Source organism: Odocoileus virginianus, chromosome 5 (genome assembly GCF_023699985.2).
Source record: "Odocoileus virginianus isolate 20LAN1187 ecotype Illinois chromosome 5, Ovbor_1.2, whole genome shotgun sequence".
NCBI classification, from domain to species: domain Eukaryota; kingdom Metazoa; phylum Chordata; class Mammalia; order Artiodactyla; family Cervidae; genus Odocoileus; species Odocoileus virginianus.
Genome location: NC_069678.1, coordinates 1,386,906 through 1,408,595, shown reverse-complemented (window position 1 = coordinate 1,408,595; position 21,690 = coordinate 1,386,906). Strand labels below are relative to the sequence as shown.

General features: G+C 38.4%; 1 protein-coding gene across 1 annotated transcript in view; it reads left to right on the top strand.

The window, feature by feature from the left end:
* Positions 1–21,690, top strand: part of LOC110151943 (myomegalin) — a 235,849-nt gene that overhangs the window by 164,551 nt on the left and 49,608 nt on the right. Inside the window, 12 exon segments of the mRNA XM_070467223.1 lie at positions 105–263; positions 1,113–1,226; positions 1,412–1,549; positions 2,227–2,406; positions 3,540–3,734; positions 6,859–7,026; positions 7,197–7,278; positions 10,769–10,860; positions 13,202–13,318; positions 13,640–13,777; positions 14,629–14,741; positions 16,124–16,251. Of these exon segments, the coding sequence (XP_070323324.1) occupies positions 105–263; positions 1,113–1,226; positions 1,412–1,549; positions 2,227–2,406; positions 3,540–3,734; positions 6,859–7,026; positions 7,197–7,278; positions 10,769–10,860; positions 13,202–13,318; positions 13,640–13,777; positions 14,629–14,741; positions 16,124–16,251 (1,624 nt within the window).

Here is a 21,690-nt window from a genome sequence, read left to right as displayed (position 1 = left end):
CTTTATTTTTTTGTTCTCTATGCCTTGAAAGTTTTAAGGCCTCCATATCTAATGACCATGTGAAAATTTTAGATTGTTTGAAAAAGGGAATCTGTTTAATTCAGGAATTGCGAAAAGCCTTACAGCAGCTACAAGGAGAACTTCAGAGTAAGAGCCAACAGCTTCATACCCTGGAGGCTGAAAAATATAATGAGATTCGCACCCAAGAGCAGCACATTCAGCACCTCCACCACAGTCTGGGTCACAAAGAGCAGCTGCTTCAGGTGAGTCCACAGAATGATTCAGCTAACACTGGGTTCACAGGACACGGGAATTTACGTTCATATCATCTCAAAGTGTCTGTCCACTTGTCTTGAGTACCCACTACATGTAGAACATTGAGATGTGGGAACCAGGAGGATTCAAAAGAAACAGAAAGTACAATCCGTGAACCAAGAAGATAACCAGCAAGTGTAGGACATAGGACCTACAGACCTGAAAGACTTAAACAGTAAATGTTCAGCCAATAGTTATTAAGCATCTCTGTGAGTCAGATACCAGGCCAGGAATGGGGAAGAGGAAGAGAAGATATGTCTTCTGCTCCCACTGAAGACCTCTATATATCCAGTTATTTAGATGATAAAATGTAAGTTATAGGGGAAAAAATGGAAGACTAAGGAAGAGAGTGGTCAGTTCTACCACCTACTCTAAGATTTAGTCACATTGAATACCTTATATTTCACTGACCATATGATTTTTTTATAATACGCATACATATATTATACCTACGTTTTTTCTCTGACGGAAATACCCAACACAGCCTCTTAGGAAACTCCTGGTGCTTTAAGAGCAAATGTAACCTCTTTCATGCGAACTTTAGTGACACCTTCAGGCAGAGTTAGACAATGCAGCCTGTGTTCCCCCGGTAGATGTGTTTATGTATACTCACATACATATGATGCAGAATTGTTAGCACCTTGTGTGTCTGTTATCTCTGCTAAACTGTGATCTCCTTGAGAGTGATCACTTTGTGTTTTTTATCCTGAAACACTAACAGATTGCTTGGCACAGCGTAGGAATTCAGTTAATACTAAGTAAAATGAATAAAGGAAATTATTTCTTGGTCCTGTTAGGAATTTCGGGAGCTCCTGCAGTACCGAAATAACTCGGACAAAACCCTTGAAGCAAATGAAATGTTGCTTGAGAAACTTAGGCAAAGAATACAAGATAGAGATGTTGCCCTAGAGGTATGTACCATAATTCTGCTCACGAGGCTATGGGTTATTCTGTCCCCAGAGGGACTCTAGAAATGTGTGTTAGCTGAATTGGCTGCTTTTTAGAGTTGGTTTTCTATTCTTTTATATTTGGAATCTTTAAGCGTAATCAGAATAGTGGCTCTTACGGAGCTTTGGGATGCTTCCTTTGCTTGCAGCGGGCTATAGATGAAAAGTTCTCCAGCCTGGAAGAAAAGGAAAAGGAACTGCGTCAACTTCGTCTTGCCATGAGAGAGCGAGACCACGACTTAGAGAGGCTGCGCGGTATCCTGTCCTCCAATGAAGCTACCATGCAGGTGAGAACAAGCTCCGTCATGACTTGGCATCCCACTCCCACTTGGATTCTAAGCCTGAAGATCAGGATATTTGTTTTGTATATAAAAAAATACAAAACCAAACAAAAATAGCAATCATTTCTGTTATCATAGACTATGGAGTGAGAAGTTTTAGCACTTCTAGTATGAACTTTATAAGACAGGGCAGTGAATCTGGATTCATAGTTCTAATTTATTTCTAATCCTTGTCAGTGTTTATATGTTTTATAGAACCATTGCTCAGATGCAACTATTATATTGTATTTTTCTCATTAATATTATGTACATGTCTGTGTATAACCACAGTCTAGAGTTCTTGTTTCTCTTATTAATATTTACTCTGGGCTATTTTTGTACATTTCTTTTATATATTTAATATCTAACCATCTGGAACTTCTTAAAGAAGTTCTTCACTTCCTCCAAAATACTTTATTTAGGACATACATTATATCTATCTCTCTACAAACTAGATAAGAGTTTCTAATAACAAAAAATAGACTAATATGGCATTGTTAGATTAGATACAAAGTTTTTCCTTTTGCAAAATAAATAGATCAGATAATGTAGGAGATAATGTAAAGGTGGGTCAGGTCTCCTGTTCATGCCGAGGAGTGTGGGGTGGCTCTTTGACTTAACAACTGCTGTCTCTGTGACTGTAGAGTATGGAGAGTCTCCTGAGGTCCAAAGGCTTGGAAGTGGAGCAGTTGTCTGCCACCTGTCAGAACCTCCAGTGGCTGAAAGAAGAAATGGAAACCAAATTTAACCGATGGCAGAAGGAGCAAGAAAGCATCATTCAACAGCTACAGACATCTCTACATGACAGGAACAAAGAAGTGGAGGCAAGGATTTAGTTAACTTAAGGGCAGTTGGTTTAATGATGACATAGTCACAGTCTTGGATTAGGACTCTTGAGGTCTGAGAGGCTGGTGACCCAAGTGTTTAATTCCATCCTGTGCCTGGGTAGGTCATTGGCTTTCACGGGAATTTTTTCCCTATACCTATAAGCTCAAAGGGACCATTATATCTTTCTCAAAGAAGTTATGTGAGAATTAATGAGATCTAAAAGATATACCCACAGTATGATAACTAACCTTTGTTATGGTGCGTATGCTGTGTCAGGCTCTGTTATAAGAGCTTACTGCTACTGCTTAGTCGCTTTGCCCGTGTCTGACTCTATGCAACCCTATGGACGGTAGCCCACCAGGCTCCTCTGTCCATGGGATTCTCCAGGCAAGAATACTGTAGTGGGTTGCCTTGCCCTTCTCCAGGGGATCTTTCCCACCCAGGGATCAAACCCTGATCTCCTGCATTGCAGGCAGATTCTTTACCAGTGAGCCACCAGGGAAGCCCCATCTTAAGAGCTTAATGGATATTAGTTCACTGAATCCTTGCAAACCTATGAGGTACATACTGTTATTCCTCTTGTACAGTCAAGGGAACAGACTTCTGAAGTGAATTAACTTGTCCAAAGTGACATAGCTAATAAGTGATATAACCAGTGTGCAACCCAGATGGTGTGGCTCCACAGTTTTAACAACCATGTATTACCTCCTAGTATAGACCTAGGAACTACATCACCATGCTTATAAAAACAGTGCTTGTTGTTTTTTGCAGTTTATCATTTTGTGTTCCCCTATAAAGTCAAACTGGGGAGAAAATAAAATAAATGAACTGAGTGCCCTTTTATCTCCATCTAATATTATTATGTGCCCTGAGCATATATGGAAAGGACTTATTTTAGAAAACAACATGTAAGTTGCCCTTCTAAGTTTTTTTTCTGTATTATTAGTGTTCATTCACTGAGTGTGTATTGACAGTCTTTTACGTTCAAGGCCTGTGCTAGATCTGGGGCAACAAAAATGAGTAAAACATCATACTTGCTGTCTCTTCTATGATAAATTCTTTTAAGCCCTTTGATGTGTATTAGAAGGAATTCTTTCCTCCAGAACTTACACTGTCTCTCCTGTATTAGGATCTTACCGCGACGTTGCTTTGCAAACTTGGACCAGGGCAGAGTGAGATAGCTGAGGAGCTGTGCCAGCGTCTACAGCGGAAAGAAAGGATGCTGCAGGACCTTCTAAGTGATCGGAATAAGCAAGCGGTGGAATATGAAATGGAGATTCAGGGCCTGCTTCAGTCCATGAGCACCAGAGAGCAGGAGAGCCAAGTAAGGACTAATGCACAGGCTGAAGGAGTATTGCCCTGTACATTTATAGTCCACACTATTGAAAGCATTAGAATCTTATAACTTGTAAAATTTATGTCGTCTTAGTGAAAGTGAAGTCGCTCAGTCGTGTCCGACTCTTTGTGACCCCACGGACAGTAGCCTGCAGCAGGCTCCTCCATCCATGGGATTTTCCAGGCAAGGGTACTGGAGTGAGTTGCCATTTCCTTCTCCAGGGAATCTTCCAGACCCAGGGATCGAACCCAGGTCTCCCTCATTGTAGGCAGACGCTTTACCGTCTGAGCCACCAGGGAAGTCTTATGTTGTCTTAAGTCCATTCTCTTAGCTTTTTTTCCTTCAGCCTATTGAGTAGACTGTAGTTTTACATGAATCATCAAGTGAAAGTCACTCAGTCGTATCCAACTCTGAGACCCCATGGACTATACAGCCCTTGGAATTCTTCAGCCAGAATACTGGAGTGGGTCCATTCCCTTTTTCAGGGGATCTTCCCAACCCAGGGATCAAAACCACGTCTCCTGCATTGCAGGGGGATTCTTTACCAGCTGAGCCACCAGGGAAGCCCATGTGAACTATTTCTAGAACACTTTGCATTTGGAGGGTGCCTAAATAATACATATCCCCACTCATTAAGTTCATTATGTATTGATAACATTTTCCTTTCCTTAATGTTCTGATAATTTTGACTGAAAGGAGTATGGGGTTCTGGAGTGTTTTGATTTCGATTCTAAATTATCAAGACTTGAGTGCTATTTTGTTTCTTCCCAGGATATGGGGAAGCTTTTTCTTTGTACATTTTCTCTTAATTCATGTAAAATCTGAGTTATCTTAAGAGGGAAGAAAAGATTTTTTTCAAAGCCATGATGAGAATAAACAATCTCATAATAATATGGGGTATAGTAATTTCAAAATAACAATACACAAATATTTCAAAAGCAAATTCTCTATTTATCCTCATTTCCATGTATCTTTCTCCTATAGTCTAGAGTCTGGTATAGTTGACTTGTACTACATTTCAGGGATCACTCAGAATTCCGCCTAGTCAGTTTTCAGAGGGAAATAGATTCTTATCATTTGCCTATGTTATTTGACTGTAATAGTCTCTAATGCTTCCTTGTATTATGGGATGGTTATAGTCCACTCATCCAGTTCTTAGGCCCACTGCAGTAAATACACATTTTGTTAGAAACATGCTGCTTTGTGCTGTAGAAACTGCTTTTAGAATAACCTAACAAAATCATTGTAAGTTATTTAAAAATTTGGCAGGAGACTAATGAGTCTTTGAGTTTTCTTTTTCACCCCTTTGTCATGTGAAAGAATTAGTCATATTACACTTAATATACACATATATGTTGTGTATGTGTTGGTAGTTAAATGTTGGTAGTAAAATAATGGAATCTAAGAGATGCCTGAAATTACACAACATCTTCAGCTCAAGGAAGAGTAGTGATTGTATTCTTCTAGATGTGCTTCTTGAACTTTATTTGCAGAACAATCCCTCAAATAGCTTTTAAAAAGCATAGCCTCAAAAAATCTCCTTTTCTTACAAGCTTCCAGATGATGGTTATGCTGCTGGTCCATGAACCACACTTGGAGGAGTGGTACTAAAAGCAGCATTGCTAGAAAAAGAGTCAAGCCAGTTAGATCATATGTATGACACAAGATATCTTGTGTATTATTTACTCTGTTTCTTCCCATAATCTAAGAGATTTTTACTAAGGCAAATTAGTAACATACTGTTACCTCTAAGATAGTTATGTCCAAATCCCTAAAGAGTCTGAATTTTCCATGCTAAAACTAGAAGGTTGTTCTTTCATTTCTCTTAGAAGTTATGACAAGGGCTCAGCTTCTTATTTAAAACAGTAGTAATTCTCCCCAGAGATAGTTGATGCTATATCTAACATAGCCATCATCTTACATTCTTAGTAATTTTAGTCTTAGTTTATTATTTTCTGGATTTTCTGATTAAATGCAGACTTTCTATGTGGTGTGCATGCTAAAGTTGCTTCAGTTGTGTCTGACTCTTTGTGACCCTGTTGACTATAGCCCACCAGGCTCCTCTGTCCATATGGATTCTCTAGGCTGGAACACTGGAGTGGGTTGACATGCCCTCCTCCAGGGCATCTTCCCAACCCTGGGATCAAACCCATGTCTCTTTATGTCTCCTGCTTTGGCAGGCAGGTTCTTGATCAGTTTTTTCCTTATTGTGCCATCATGTGTCTCAGTAAACTATGGGATTTGAAATGAAATAAACTGGTGTGATTTTGAGGTACAGATTCTCCTGGTCATGTGGTCTGATAAAAATGTTTCTGTGTGATTCATTCAATATCTATGTCTTGAGTGCCTGTGTATTGAGTGCCTTCTATGGGCCAGACCCTGTTCTAGGAGCTTGGGATTCAGCAGTGAATAAAAAATCATAGTGCTTGCTCTTTCATCCAGTTGCAGGTGTTGGGGGAGAGAGAGACAATAATAGATATATTGATTACTGGTAAGTGCAATGTAAAAAAAAATGTAGCAGGTCAGCAGAGATTGGGAGTAGAGATGAGTTTGCTGCATTTAGATATGAAATGCAGAAAAGGCCAATCTGAAAAGTTGAAATTTGGCAAAGACCTTGAAGAAGGAAATGGCAACCCATTCCAGTATTCTTTCCTGGAGAATTGCATGAACAGAGGAGCCTGACAGGCTACAGTTTATGGGGTCACAAAGAGTCACACATGACTGTCCTAGACACTTTAAGGGAGCAAACCACACGAACGACAAATGTTTGGCCAAAGACCATCCATGCCAAAAGCACATGTATCCCCGAGTAAAGAAAGACATCAGTCGCCCAGTTCAATATGTTATTAGCCTGGCATTTCTAGCAGAACTAATTTCGGATTAGTTTATCTATGATAGACATGTTATGTTCTGTTTTTCCAGTATTCTGTCTATGAGAGACTTTCTTTCCACTCCTTGACTGTTTTTTTCCTATAAAACGAAAGCAAGAAAATGATTTCTTAGAGCCCCACTAACTTTTTTTTAAATGGTTGGCTTTTAACAAATGACATCAGAACACAAATTTTGTTTTATTAGAATCTTTCTCTCCTGTTGCCTGTGATTTCCTTACTAGGCTGCTGCAGAAAAGATGGTACAAGCTCTAATGGAAAGAAATTCAGAATTACAGGCCCTGCGCCAATATTTAGGAGGGAAAGATTTCATGATGTCCCAAGCACTCCTCTCTAACCAACCAGCTGAAGTCACCTCTGTCAGCCCCCATCTCGGAGAGCAAACTGATCAAGTAAGAACTATAGACTTGTATAGATGTTTATGCCAGCTGCATTTTCTTTTTATATCTGAGGCATAAGTATGATAATTTTAATACCAAGTTGTGTGAGGATGTTCCAAGTCCAGTCATTGTGATCATGGTTCCTGTATCTTCCTAAATCCCCCAACTCTTCCAATTTTTAGGGTTCAGTGCATATACCCTCCAGAGATGATAGCACTTCATTGACTGCCAAAGGAGATGCTAGCGTACCCAGGTCGTCATTAGGTAAGTATCAAATTTGATTTAATTAAGGAATCTCTGTCTTTCCTTCTTGTAACTCTCTGTTAACAGATTTGGCCAAGACCTTCTTTCTCTTCCTACCTTAATGGAAAAAATAAGCTTGGATTCCACTGAAAGACTGAAGATATGTCTATTCTAGGGAGAACTGACTTTACCTTACATTGAATTAAAGCTATTGTTCTGGCTATACGATTTGGCCCAAAGAAGCTGCATCCTAATTTTACTTTTCAGATAGCTTTGCAGGGACTCACGAATGCAGGAGGCAGTGTTTTCAAACCTGCACAGCAGGACCATGGGGCTGGTACCTTCTCCTGAGTATCTTTGAAGCAAGCTGAGGCTACTTACTATACCTAGACATAAGCTACATTACAGTATTGGGAAGAGTAGGCAGTGTACAGTGAGTCATTTGCCAGGCTCTGCCCCATCGAGGAGGTGGTTGTAGGCCTTGAACTCCATAAAAGTAACTGAATTATATGTGAGGTGTGAGTAAAACTCAAAATGAATGCCTTAGATTAGTCTCAGAAACCAAAATATTAGGATCTGGAGAAGTGTTACAGAAACGGGGGCTCGCCATGATTAGTGACTTGGTGATTATAGTGCTGATAGAAGTGTTGTGGACTTGAAGAATTAACTTACGGTTTTTTAAATGATTTTCAGAATGTAAAAACTTTGTGTCTGTTTTATAGTATAGGACATTGTGGAATTCATAGGTAAGTTGTGCAAGTCATCATTTTTTAGTGGGAAACTATTCTATTCGAAGAGTAAAGATGCTGGATTTGTTTAATTTACTCCCTATTTACCTTTTTAAAAAAGCATCTTTCCCCAGTTTATTTTGTAAATTTCAAACCTATATAAAAGTGGCAAAAATAGTACAGTGAATACCCAAGTACATTTTTATTAAGATTCACCAACTGTTAACATTTTGCAACTTTTGCATTATTTCTTGCATGTATGTGCATGTGCACACAGGTGTAATGTTTTTCCTGAACCATTTAAAAATTACAGAGATCCTGACACTTCATCCCTAAATACTTCATTAAACAAGGGCAATCTCCCGGATAACTACAATTACCATGTTCAGTCAATGTAGCTTTAACATAGTCCTAGTATCTAATGTGCTTGCCTGGAGAATCCCAGGGACGGGGGAGCCTGGTGGGCTGCCGTCTATGGGGTCGCACAGAGTTGGACACGACTGAAGCGACTTAGCAGCAGCAGTAGCAGTATCTGATGTGCAGTCTGTTTTCAGGGTTTCTGTTGTCCCTGTAATACTCTTGATTGCTGGTTGTTTTCTTCCCTCCCTACTGTCATGGTTCTTTAGTCTCCTTTGATCTAGAACCATTTTCTAGCCTTTTTTGTCTTTTGTTTGCAATTAGCCCCTTTTTCAATTTCAAGTGTAGTTGATTTATAATGTTGTGGTTTGTTCCCAGTGTACAGCAAAGTGATTCTGTTCTATATATTCTTTATCAGATTCTTTCACATTATGGTTTATTACAGGTTATTGAATATAGTTCCCTTTGCCATACAGTAGGACCTTGTTGTTTATCCATTATGTATATAATAGTTTGCACCTGCCAGCCCCTAATTCCCAATCCAACCCTCCGCCATCCCCGCTTGGCAACCACACGTCTGTTCTCTGACACTGGCATTTTTTAAAGCTCTGGGCCAGCTAATGACCCTCAGTTTGGCTCTGGTTGTCCCCTCATGGTTAGATTCAAGTTGAACATCTTTGGCAAGAATGCTGCATGGGTGATATCTTTCTTGGTGCAATGCCTCAGTAACACATGGTATCTACTTGTGTTATGCTGAGTGATATTAAGTTTAGTCATTCGGTTAAGGTTGTATCCACCAGATATGTCCATGGTAAAGGTTCGTTTTCCGCTTTGTAATTAATAAGTGATAAGTGATCTGCCCAAATACCTTAAGGTGTTGATAGTTCTGCTTTCCCACAGTTATTCACCCAGTGGTTTTAGCATCCTTCAAGCTTGCTTGTACCCACTGTTACTTTGGTAGTTTAGAAGACTGATTTTCTGTTTCTAAATTTCCTTCTTTCTTTAGTAGTGTGTCTTCTTGTATAAAGAAGAGGTGCCCTTTCCCTATCCTTTCTATTCCATTTGTTTGTTTATATCAGTATGAAGTAATGGGTGGTTTGTTTTTTAAAAAAACTATTATCCATTTCTGTCATTCTTCTGCTTGATGACCAAATTATCTGGGATTTGGCTAATTGGAGCCCCTTCAAACTGTTCCTCTGTCCTTTCAGTAATTCTTCATCAGTTTTTGATTATTTCCATACTTTCTGGCACAAGAAGAGGTTATATAATTACATTTTTCTTTGCCTGCCTCAGCCCTGAAATTATCTATTACTTCAGGGAGCTCTCTAGTTCCTTTTACTGCATAATGGCATTTATATACTAATACCTGGGCACAAGTTCATAACTTCAGGTATGTCCTTTGCTTCTAGGGCCTTTTAAATGAAAAGAGCTAAGGATGTGTGTGTGTATCACCTTTTGATACTGGTTCCTCTAATTCCAGTTTAACAGTAAAAGTTCTTTCTCTCCCTCATTTTATATTTATATCTCCCTTCTCCCAACATTGAGAAACCTGGTTACCTATAACATCACTGCATCTATATATTTGCATAATACAGAAAAATAGTTTCAGAATGGCTATATGAGTACCACTATCAAAAGTAAATCTATTAAATAATGTTTAAAATTTCTTTGTAATTCTTATTATCCTTAGAATATTTCCAACTGAGGATGTACAGTTGAATACTGGGTTCAAAAATTATTTGGATTAATTTTTTAAGTTGTATTCTGGGTGATTATCTTATCTATTTGCTGTTTAGTTTCATTCATTTTTGTTAGTATTCAGTTTGGGCTTTTTCTTCCTCATTATTGCTGAACTAACTTTACCCATTAATAATAAAACATTAAAATTGTTCAAAGCTCAAAAATATAGAAAAGTGTACTCAGAAGTCCCATCTACTTCTCTGTCCTTTCTCTCCTGTTTTCACTTATCCTCTGAAGGCAACTGGTTTCATTTCTGAGGTATCCTTCCTGTGTTTCTTTTTACAGAAGTAAGCAGATTAATCCTATGTGTGTATGTAACATGCATGTGTTCCCTTTTCCTAACAGAAAACATACTCCGTAGATGTATTCTTTTCTAAACAGCTTGTTGTACTTAATATCTTAGAAATCACTCCATATCCCTTCATAAAGATATTCCTCATTCTTTTCTACAGCTATATATAGAACTTCATTGTGTGGATATACTATACATATTCAATCTTCTTTTTATAGGCTTATAGATGGATTGCAGTGTTTTGTTATTGCAAATAATGCTGCAAAGAACATCCTGTGTATATATGTTTCATTGTTATTGGATTGTATCTTAGAATAAATTCCTCAGAAACAAGGCAGGACAGATCATATTATGTTGATACTGTTTATAACTAGCACTATGTATTCATCTTTAGGAGACTTGGATACAGTTGCAGGGCTGGAAAAAGAACTGAGTAATGCCAAAGAGGAACTTGAGCTCATGGCTAAAAAAGAGAGAGAAAGTCGGGTGAGTTTTCTAGTTAAGTCTAATTTCTAAGTTCCTATTTTTTTTTTTTTCAAAAGAGTTTTAAGTATTCAAGAGGGAGAGAACATATGTGTACCTATGGCTGATTCATGTTGATGTATTATAGAAACCAACACAACATTGCAAAGCAATCATCCTCCAATTAAAAGTAAATAAATTGTGGCCCAGCGGTCCCACTTCTGGGCATGCACACCGGGGAGGCCAGATCTGGGAGAGACACCTGCACCCCAGTGTTCATCGCAGCACTGTTTATGGTAGCCAGGACATGGAGGCGGCCCAGATGCCCATCAGCGGACGAATGGATGGGGAGGCTGTGGTGCATGTACACCATGGAATGTTACTCAGCCATTGGGGGGAATTCGTTTGAATCGGTTCTGGTGGGATGGATGAAACTGGAGCCCATTGTACGGAGCGAAGTAGGCCAGAGGGATGGAGACCATTGCAGTGTACTGGCGCATGTGTGTGGAGTTTGGAGAGATGGTAATGATGATCCTGTGTGCAGGACAGAAAGGGAGACTCGGATGTGTGGAACTGACTTGTGGACTCTGGGAGGGGGCGAGGGTGGGATGTTTCGGGAGAACAGCATTGAAACATGTATATTATCTAGGGTGAAGCGGATCACCAGCGCAGGTTGGGTGCATGAGACAGGTGCTCGGGGCTGGTGCACTGGGGGGACCCCGGGGGACCGGGTGGAGAGGGAGGTGGGAGGGGGGACCGGGATGGGGAATGCATGTGGGTCCATGGCTGGTTCATTTCAATGTATGACAAGGGCTGCTGTGGTGATGTAGAGTGGTTGGCCTCCAACTGGTAAAAATAAATGGAAAAAAAAAAATTAAAAAAAAAAAAGTAAATAAATTTTTTTAAAAATTTTTTTAAAAAAGGAAAGAGTGAAATTCTCCAAGTATAATATCTGGGTCCAAATGCAAGTTGAGCCTTTTTTCTTTCTAGAGAAAAGTAGAAATTGCTTTATATTTACATTATCTCACCAAGATGCTCTTGTTTCTATAAATGAGGATTATTAAAACTTTTTAAGTGCTGAAAGAACACAGTTTTCTTTACCCATGTCTAACTGGAATAAGATAATTATAGAGGACTTGTGAAAAAAATGAAGTGCTATATAATTTCTGCTTATAATTATGACAGATCCATGAAATTAGTTTTAGAAACATAGAACAAGAGACATTCAAGAAAGATCCATAATGTTTATTGAGAACTTGCTATATGTTATGCACTGCACTGGGCATTTAAATTAGCACTAATACTTACAACTCTGCAAAGTAGGTTAATGTTTGTCCTATTTTATAGAAGAAGAAGCTGAAACACTGTTTTAAAAGGTGAAGGAGGGGAATCGTTATGTGACTATAAAATACTAATGCTACCATTTAAGCTCAGGTCTTCTGTGACTCAGCATGCTTCCTCAGAAGTCCTTTCCTGGAGCAGATAATTCTTCCCATCCATATGCTCTATTTCTAGTGACAGTTTTCATCATTTTCTTAGAGGCCTCTCAGCCTTACAGAATCCCTTCCCCTTCTGCCTCCCTATACTAGTTGTTTGTCCAACTTGGATGCAGAGAGAGGAAGCTTTAGGGCCACAGTATAGGGTTACAGGCTGAAACTAAAAACCTTTATGTCACCATGGCCTCTACTTGAAGATCAGACAGTGTCATGGGTTCCTAAATTAAGTTTAGTTGGCCAGTCTATATAGCTCCTCAGTTTTTGTTCCACCTCTTTCCCATAGTTAGATCTATAATATAAAACCTGTGTTCATATTTGTGATGAAATTATCTTACTGTATTTCTTTTCATTACTGTATCTCTCCTTACAAACAGAATCATGTTATATGACTCAAGTTTTGAGGATGTGAAACTGTGTGGCATTTTAAAAATACGAGTTTAAAAAAATTCCCCTAGTTTCCCTCCTTTTCTAAAATTTCGGTTTTACCCTAGCCATTATGTTGTTCCTATTTCTCTCACATATACTCAATTAAGACTAATGCTGCTGGAATTCCCTGAGATCCCACATGTCATGCAGTACAGCCAAAAAAAAATTTAAAAAATCAAACCAACTTGGTATGTTGTGTAGTGCTAACAAAAAGTAGAGGACATCATTAAAACCACATTACAACTTCCTGTGAAACATCCTTTGGTACCACATGGTGTGGTTTATGGATCTGATCCAGTAACTCACTATTCATGTTCTAGTTTTTATTTGCACTACTGGTTGATAATGATATGATATGGAAAAGCATCTGCTTCAGTGTCAAATGTAACCATGACACCCGCTGTTTCCTCTGCCCACTGACTTCAGGGTTTCTTTCTCCACAGATGGAACTCTCTGCACTCCAGTCCATGGTGGCAATGCAGGAGCAAGAGCTGCAGGTTCAGGCTGCGGACATGGAGTCCCTGACCAGGACCATACAGATCAAGGAAGACCTCATAAAGGTCGTTCAACGCTTTTGAAAGACTCTTGGAAATGATTCCAGCTCAGAATACCTTCACCTTTAAACAGCACTTGGATTCATGGAGTCCCTGTGCTGGTGCATGTCTTCTAGATGCACTGTTCGTTTGAGCCTCTTGGTGTTACCATTTTCTCTCTGACTGATATCAGAGTTGCTCAGATTTCATGGAGAAGCTGTTGTTACTATCACAGCTTATCAATATCCCATTTAATGTATAGTAGATTATTTCAAGAGCATTTGTTTCTCTGCTGAATAGCATTTTTTTTTCATTACTATTTTTATTACTAGTGTTTTTGGCTTTTAGGACCTGCAGATGCAGCTGGTTGATCCTGAAGACATCCCGGCTATGGAACGCCTGACCCAGGAAGTCTTGCTTCTTCGGGAAAAAGTTGCTTCAGTAGAATCACAAGGACAGGAAACATCCGGAAACCGAAGACAACAAGTAAGCTATTGGAGTACAGGCCTTATTTTTACTGCAAAATAAACAGTGAACAAGATGTCAGTTACTTATGATGGTGGCTGTTGCTGGAATTTCATCAAGAATCTAGGCTCCCAAGTTCCCCACCGTGGCCAGTAGCAGCCAGAGTTGCTGTTTGATAGCACATGTGGTTCCACTGTAACTGCTGCCCCAGATCTGACCTTTCTTGAATGCCAGACTTGTTATTAATCAAAAGACCAGTTTACCTGTACTCCTCCGTGTCTCTGTTACCATGTCTCTAGACACTGACTACTCATCTCACTCCAAACTGGCTTTAACTCTACCAGTTCACTTAGACAGATTGCGGGTCATGCATTATCATAGGTCGTCTTCTTTAGAGCACTTTACTGTAGCTCACAGTGACACCTGTGACTGATGGCTGTCTTTTCCCCAGCCAGATAGTAAGTTTGTCCTTAGAACCTGGCACAGAGAAGGGGCCCAGTAAATGTTTACTCAGTGAATGAAAAGCACTTGTGTGTCCTCTTGTCTATGTCCCTCTTGCCCCTATCCTTTCGTTGTCTCCCCCTTCTCCCTCTTAGCCTGTCTCCTGTGTTTCTGGCTTTGTTTTCTTCTTTCTTCTTCTTCCTCCCCTATTTGAATTCTGCCTTATAGAGTTTTAAAGATAAAAAACTTTATGACAAATATGGCATTGACTTGAAAACTGTACATACTATATAGACAGGTTAAGTCAGTAATGAGATAGCAAGCTGTTTGAGTCATAGTCCTTGCTGATACTTTCTTTTGATCTCTTTCTCAGAATTAACTGTGGCTTCATGTTTCTGTTTGAGTGCTGGTTCACTTCTTTTTCCCCTCAGCTGCTGCTGATGCTTGAAGGACTGGTAGATGAGCGGAGTCGGCTCAATGAGGCCTTACAGGCAGAGAGACAGCTCTATAGCAGTCTGGTGAAGTTCCATGCCCATCCAGAGAGGTGAGAGAGTAACTATGCTGTTTTTCCTTTTATTCCTCGTCACATGCAGATGCCTACAGCTTACAAAGTGGGAAGAAAAAGAAAGTGGACCATTGCTGGGGTCCAATTTGTCATTTGTTTTATGGATTCCTCTGAGCCTCAGTGTCTAAACTAAGTCAGGAATACTGCCTGTTTCATGTAGTTATTGCAAAGATCAAATACGAATACATGTCAGTTGTCTCAATTAGTACCTTGCATGTAGTAAGAACTTGTATATTTCTTTCATTTCTTTGCTCCTTGTCCTATTAAAGACTGCTTCATTATAGTAAAATAATAAGAGTAGGACTGTAAAGGGCCCTGATAGTCATTGAATGTCACTGAAGAAAAATTTTTGTTGTTATAGCTACTAATTATTGCAGGATTACCAATAGCCATCGTGATGAATATGTTTTCCTGTACCTCTTAATTTTTGGTCATATGTATTATTATCTTTCTGGTACATTTTCTATTCCCTTTATTTTTTTTCTTGTTTTGCCCTCCCTCCTAGCCCCTTTATTTCTTTCCTAATTTTTATTTTTGTTACTATTCAGCTTTCTGTAATTTATTGTTGTGTTAAATTTGTTTTCTTTCTCTTTCAAGAAAATGAAGGCAGAGGAAGGGTACAATAGGACCACTTGTGTTGCTTGTTAAAGAATCTCTGGCTCTTTGTGAACTGGATTCTTTCTCAGAGTACTGTAAAGTTTGGTTAACAAATGATAAAACATATACCTTCAGTAGCAACCAACCCTACTTGGCTCAATATCAGTTCAGTTTGCAGTTAGTTTTTCCTTGGTTTTGGTTTTTCAGAAACTTAACACGTTCAGTTAAAAAATGAAATTTCTCCTAGTAACCTTATAGTGGTGTTACCTAATATTAGGAACTATAATTTTATGTCAGATTGGCCCAGAATCTAGGATAAAGGGACAAACTTTACAGAAAGCAGACCTTGCTAGTCTACCAGCAGTGGACACAGGCCACAACAAAGACCACGTTCATTGATTGTATTCGAGAGACACAGTAAAATGTGGCTCCTAGAGTCTCATGGCTCAGAGTGGCACTGTTGGCTCTTTGGAAGCATCTATGGACTCATTATGGGCTTCCCTGGTAGTTCAGTGGCAAAGAATCTGCCTACAATGCAGGGGACACAGGTTTGATCCCTGGGTCCGGAAGGTTCCCTGGAGAAGGAAATGGCAACCCACTCCAGTATGCTTGCCTGGAAAATCCCATGGACAGAAGAGCCTGGGGGGCTACAGTCTATGTGGTCACAGAAGGGTCGGAAATGACTTAGCAACTAAACAACAACAATGGACTCGTTACATTGATGGCTAATTCATTTTCCTTCCATGTGTGGCATGTTTAATTAGCTCTGAGAGAGACCGAACTCTGCAGGTGGAACTAGAAGGGGCCCAGGTGATACGCAATCGGCTTGAAGAAGTTCTCGGAAGAAGCCTGGAGCGCTTAAGCAGGCTGGAGACCATGGCCGCCATTGGAGGTGGGGAACTGGAAAGTGTGCGAGTTCGTCACGAGCATGGCTTCTGAGCACTGGCGGGTCAGACTGCAGCCCGGGATGGAGACCCTTGTGTGCACTAACCAGAGAGCCCTGTCTGAACTAAACGGTGACTTACTAATGATAGAACTGGTACCAGTAGCATCACCTACAAAGTGAAACTCACTTAGTCTACCTGTATTTCACTGTTCATAACTGTCTCTAAGTTGAATGGTGGAGGTTACAAGGTATATTTGCACACTATAATATCATTCCATTTTAGTTTGCTCACCACCCCCCTTCTTTTCCCTCATCCCTTCTATGGGCCAATAAAGTTTATTCCTCCCCCACTTTCACAATCCATTTCATATATTCCATATCATGTCATGAATGCATGTGTGTGTATTTTTTTTTGCCATTCGATCAACTCCTGCTCTTTGAGTGAGAGCAATTTTTTAATCAAAGGTTCAAGATAAGAGAGAGAGTGAGAGTCTGTAAGAATGACTCTGCAGAAATGGTATAATCCTTAGAAGGTAATCAAAGCTAAGACTTGCAGTCGTAGACTGAAAGTATTGGGAAGGCCAAGTTAAAGAGCAGAGGCAAAGACTGTTAAAACATTTATAGTAAACCTTTATCTCTAATATTGTTTCAGAGTTGATTATTGAATGACAGTGAAAAGAGATTAGATGCAGATTAAATTACATTAATTTTTTTTTCTTTAAGCCAAGCATATAATATTTAGTCAGAACATAACTTTAAGAAAGCTCCCAGGTCTTTCAGGGTCGGGATTCTCCACATAAAAGGGTAATTTCAAATGTAATGTCCCCTTTCAAGTTCTGTATTTCACCAAATAACTCATTATGGTCAGAATAGCCTACTTGTATTTTTTTCATTTGGTAGTGGCACTAGTTGGAGTACTATATTTTTCATTTTTTAGTGCTTTTGCATTTCTCCTTATTAAAACAACTGATAGGCTTCTGGCTTTGATGTGTTTGAATAGTTTAGAAAGAAATGTCACACATCTTTCTAGGTTTTGGTCATTGTCTCAATGTTTTGTTATCGCAGCGTGACGGAAGTAAGAAAGGGGGCCCTTTAGATTATACTTCTGGTATCTTAAATATCAATGTAATTGTATCTTAAATATCAATAAAAAATAACTAACCAAGGTTACTTTGGAGCTTTTCAAGCTCATGAGATTTGTTATTTCTGCTGGATATAATTTTCCTAGCTTAGAAGCTGAGGTTTCAGATTTTAAACATGGAATTTGGAACTAGGGATTGGGGCTCTTTAGCGCCATAAATGTAACTGAGTACCCTTTCTAAACTAGGCAGAGCACAATGGTTTTCTTTTTTGCCTCCCATTTTTTTACATGACATTTTACTTCCTTCACATTCATGTGCTGACACGGCTTGTTTACGTTCTAAATTCTGTCTGAATTTCTGTAACCTCAGCAACACCTGTAACAGAGCATCAGTTACTCTAAAGTGGACAGGGAAGGAAATATTTTCCTGGAGAAACATCCTGGAATTCTCTGATTAAGTAATTTGCAAAAGATTGGTAGCCATAAGCTTCCTCTTAAATGGACATGCTTTCCAGTTTTAATGGGCTTGCTTTGAGGAGAAAAGGCGTCATTTAATAAAGGAGATAGGAAGTATAAGCCGAATCATCCATTTTTTCTTAGTCTTCCAATTTTTAGTGATCCTTTCCTGCACAAAGCTTTTTGTAACATTCTAGAAGTAAACAGGTAATGAAGCTGTAGAAATATCAACCCACCAAAGACTGGCCTGTCATATGATTACAAGGCATTTAGGAAATGACTTTTTTTATTTTTAATAATAGACCAGTGGTGCTAAGTTTCCTGTTAAGATTCAACCATGGGTGTTATTTGGCTTCTAATGGGTCATAGTGATTATAGTAATTTAGGTAAGCTACTACTTCTGTTTCTGTCATCCTGCAAGAGTAAGAATTTCCCTTGTTATCTTGAACAGTTGCTAAATGTTAGAAATGTTAAGGTAGTGAAATGAATAATGAGAAACCCAACTTTCTACCAAAAAATTAACAAAATACATAGATTAGGGGGACATAGAAAGTGAACTCTAGTCATGATTTGGATCGTGAAAAGATGGAATAACTTGGGCTGTAGTTACTTACCTTTGATATTGGTCCTTAGGAAACATTTTAGAAAGTTAAGGGATTTAGTGGCACAGAAGTTAGAAGTTTGATCTTGATACCATAGATGTGACTAAAATCTGGTTCTGACTTTATGGTCTATATAGTTGGAATAAGGCTTGCGAACAGTGCTAACTGAGGAGAGTTTGCCAGTCTAACAACTTTGTGTGATAATTTGGCATCTTATCAGAGAATATGATTCTAATGAATTTTGTTCTGTATCCTGCAGATAGTTGATGCTTTGGCCCCTTCATTCGTATACTTGTATTTAGCATGCTATAATAAGATTCCATCCCCTCTTTAGGAGCACAGACCTCTTCTCTTACTGAAATGTTCTATCTTTGCCAGGTGTTGTTCGATATTACAATAACTTTAGATAAAGCATTGTGTGCTTATAGAACCTTGTGTTTGAAGGGGGAAAAAAGTGAAAGAAAGTGGAGTTAAATTCTCACTCAGACTGTGCTTAATTGGAAACATAGAACTTAAACTTCAGAAAAATCTGTATTGATAAATTTGGTCTTTCACATATTTCCTTTCTGGTTGCAATGGTTGTAAGAGGTCAGGGCAGTTGAAGTCTATATAGTTTTTAGAAACTAAAGAGTTGAAAGGGACCTCCAAGAAGATTTATTTAATGAGTGAAATGGAAGTCCTTTTGATAGATATTTCCTTTAAACTCTTTACTATTACAGGATTAAACTGTATCATTGAAGTCTGATAATTGATGATACCTAGTATAAATCAGCATTTTTCTGTTGTTCTCTTTTTAACTATTTAGTCAAGTTATAGTAACTTTTTTGAAAAGGCCTGATGGGACTGTTTTAATATTGTCAGCCTTTAACTTTGATCAGGTGTACTCTTATCCTTACCCCCCCACCTCCCGCCCTCTCCCACACCCACTTCTCTCCAATTCATTTGTGGACAGCAGCAGTATTTTCATTTCTTTTGCTTCCTCATTTGTATTTTTAAAAGATTTGTCTTTGTCATTATGTACAGTGAGAGATCTGTGAAAGATCAAGAAAATCTTGACCTGGATAGGGTAGTAGATCCAAGCCATAATTTTCCTGAGGAGGTTCTTTAGTTTATTCTACTTGCACCATTTATAATGACCCCAGTGGCAGATTTCTATAAAAGGCCTGTCACTTTTATGCTTGCTTACACTTCTAATCCAGTGTCTGGTTGAGAAGTTTGGTTCATAGCTTCAGAATAGTTCAAGAAAATTGATTTCAGTTCTCTCTGCTTCAGTCATCTTCCCTCTCTCTGCTTCAGTTGGATCTAGAATCCTCTGATTAGGTCAAGGAGAAACAGATCAGATTACACCCCAAATTGCTCCTTTCATTGAGGAATAAAGGACCTACCTAAAATCACTTCCCTTTGGAGTATAAGCCCTAGAGGAAACAGTTATTTAATATCTTTGCTTTCTTTGAGCTAGTATTAGAAAATTCTGGTTCCTGTTGATATGATCAAGTTATTGTTTTCTGACTTATTGGTCATTTTCTTTCTTTTTTTTTCTTTAAGTCACAGAATCTTCACATCCCTGAAAAACTCAAGTTGCTTCTTCAACTAGGGTCTCACTAGTAATTCTACAGCCAATGTGCAAGGATGTGTGGCAAACTTCGTAGAGCATAGGGAAGGAATATAGTGACTCACACACTTTTAGAGTTCATTTTCCATCCTGCCTTGTAGAAATGGTACTAGAGGTGTGATAAGTGAAATTAGCTTTGTTTTTCAGGTACTAATATCCTGTGAGACACAAACATTTAGAGAATTTTCTCTCATTTCTCATTGGGGTGAAGCTCAGAGAGCTTTTATTCTTCTACCTTTTGTACTGCAGAAAAAAGTAGCTGGGAGTATGGCCCTCCTATAAGGCAACCAAATAAGAAAAACAGAAGGAATGAGTCAACAGGCCAGGACAGCAGAATAATTTCTGTGGGGTGATCGTTTCTGTGTTTTAATGCATTTTGGAATATGGATTTAAGCCACCTTGTCACTAGACATTTGGAGCAATTAACTTTGTTAAATCATTTTTATTACAATTAAAAGACAACCATATAGATTGTAAGTAGTATATTGACAGAAGGTAAGTCCTCAACTTCTTCCCATATCGCCAATGAGCCAGGATAAATTTCCCAAATAAAAAATCAGTGTTTGTAATTTGCTTCCAACAAAGGATGGGAAGTGGAAGAGAGACATAAAACTGTAGCATTAATAATACTAATTTTATCAGATTTCAAATGAGAGTAATTAAACTTATAAAGTGACATGCTAATTCTTTTTGTATTACTTTCCCTTTTTGTTATTTAAAGCCAAATTCCAGAAATAAAAATCTTTATCTTACTGTTTTCTTCTTGCTAAAGCTGGAAGGATAAAATAAAAAGTTCAGCAACATCAGAAAATGTTTGATCTAAAATAATAATGAAAAGTATGGTTGTTAAGTACATGAACCAAATCGACTTCCTTGTTCCCTTTGAGAACTCATGATTGTCTAGCAAATGCATGTAGGTTTGTTTTTAGTGTATAACATGAATAGACAGTGCTTCCTTTTGCGATTTCAAAATAATTGCTTTGAAATACCCTTCTCAGTCTGTAAACTTTAGAGGCATGTGTATATACAGGTATGTTTTATAAACCATGAATTTGTCTGTTTCCACTAAGTATGATCAATTTGATTAATAAAAGCAGGTTTACTTTTTACCACTTAAAGTTTTGATCTTAGGGCTGTTGAGAAAAATTAAAGTGATTCATAACAGTTTAGATGAAGAAGGAAGTAACACGGTTACATCCAGTACCTTGGCACTAGATCCTTTTAGGCCTATTTCCCCACCAAAACAAGCTGTAAGTTTTCATTTCTTCATGGCACTGTGTTCTGTTAAACTGTATTAACATTTGTGCTAGCATGGAGCATGTACTTTTTTATATATAAGTGTTAGAATTTCAGCTATTTTAGTTGAAACACAAAATTGTTACTTATCCAATAAAAGTATCAAAGGCCAAACTAATTATTTGGTTTCATTCTTAAAAGATTAATGAGAAAAGTAGGGAAAACTCTTTATATTTTTTACCCTTATAGGAGAACCAGTCTATTGATGATTGTATTAAAACTCCAAGTTAAATAAGGCTCTGAAATGAGTGAATGCCTTTGTATTTATTTAACTAAAGGAAGGAAACAGAAGAAACCTGAACTTTTCTACTCTCAAGGAAATGAGGCTAAAGAAACAGTATTAAACTTCCCCTAGAAATGTGAAATGGATTACTTTACCTTAAAAAACCCTTCCTGCT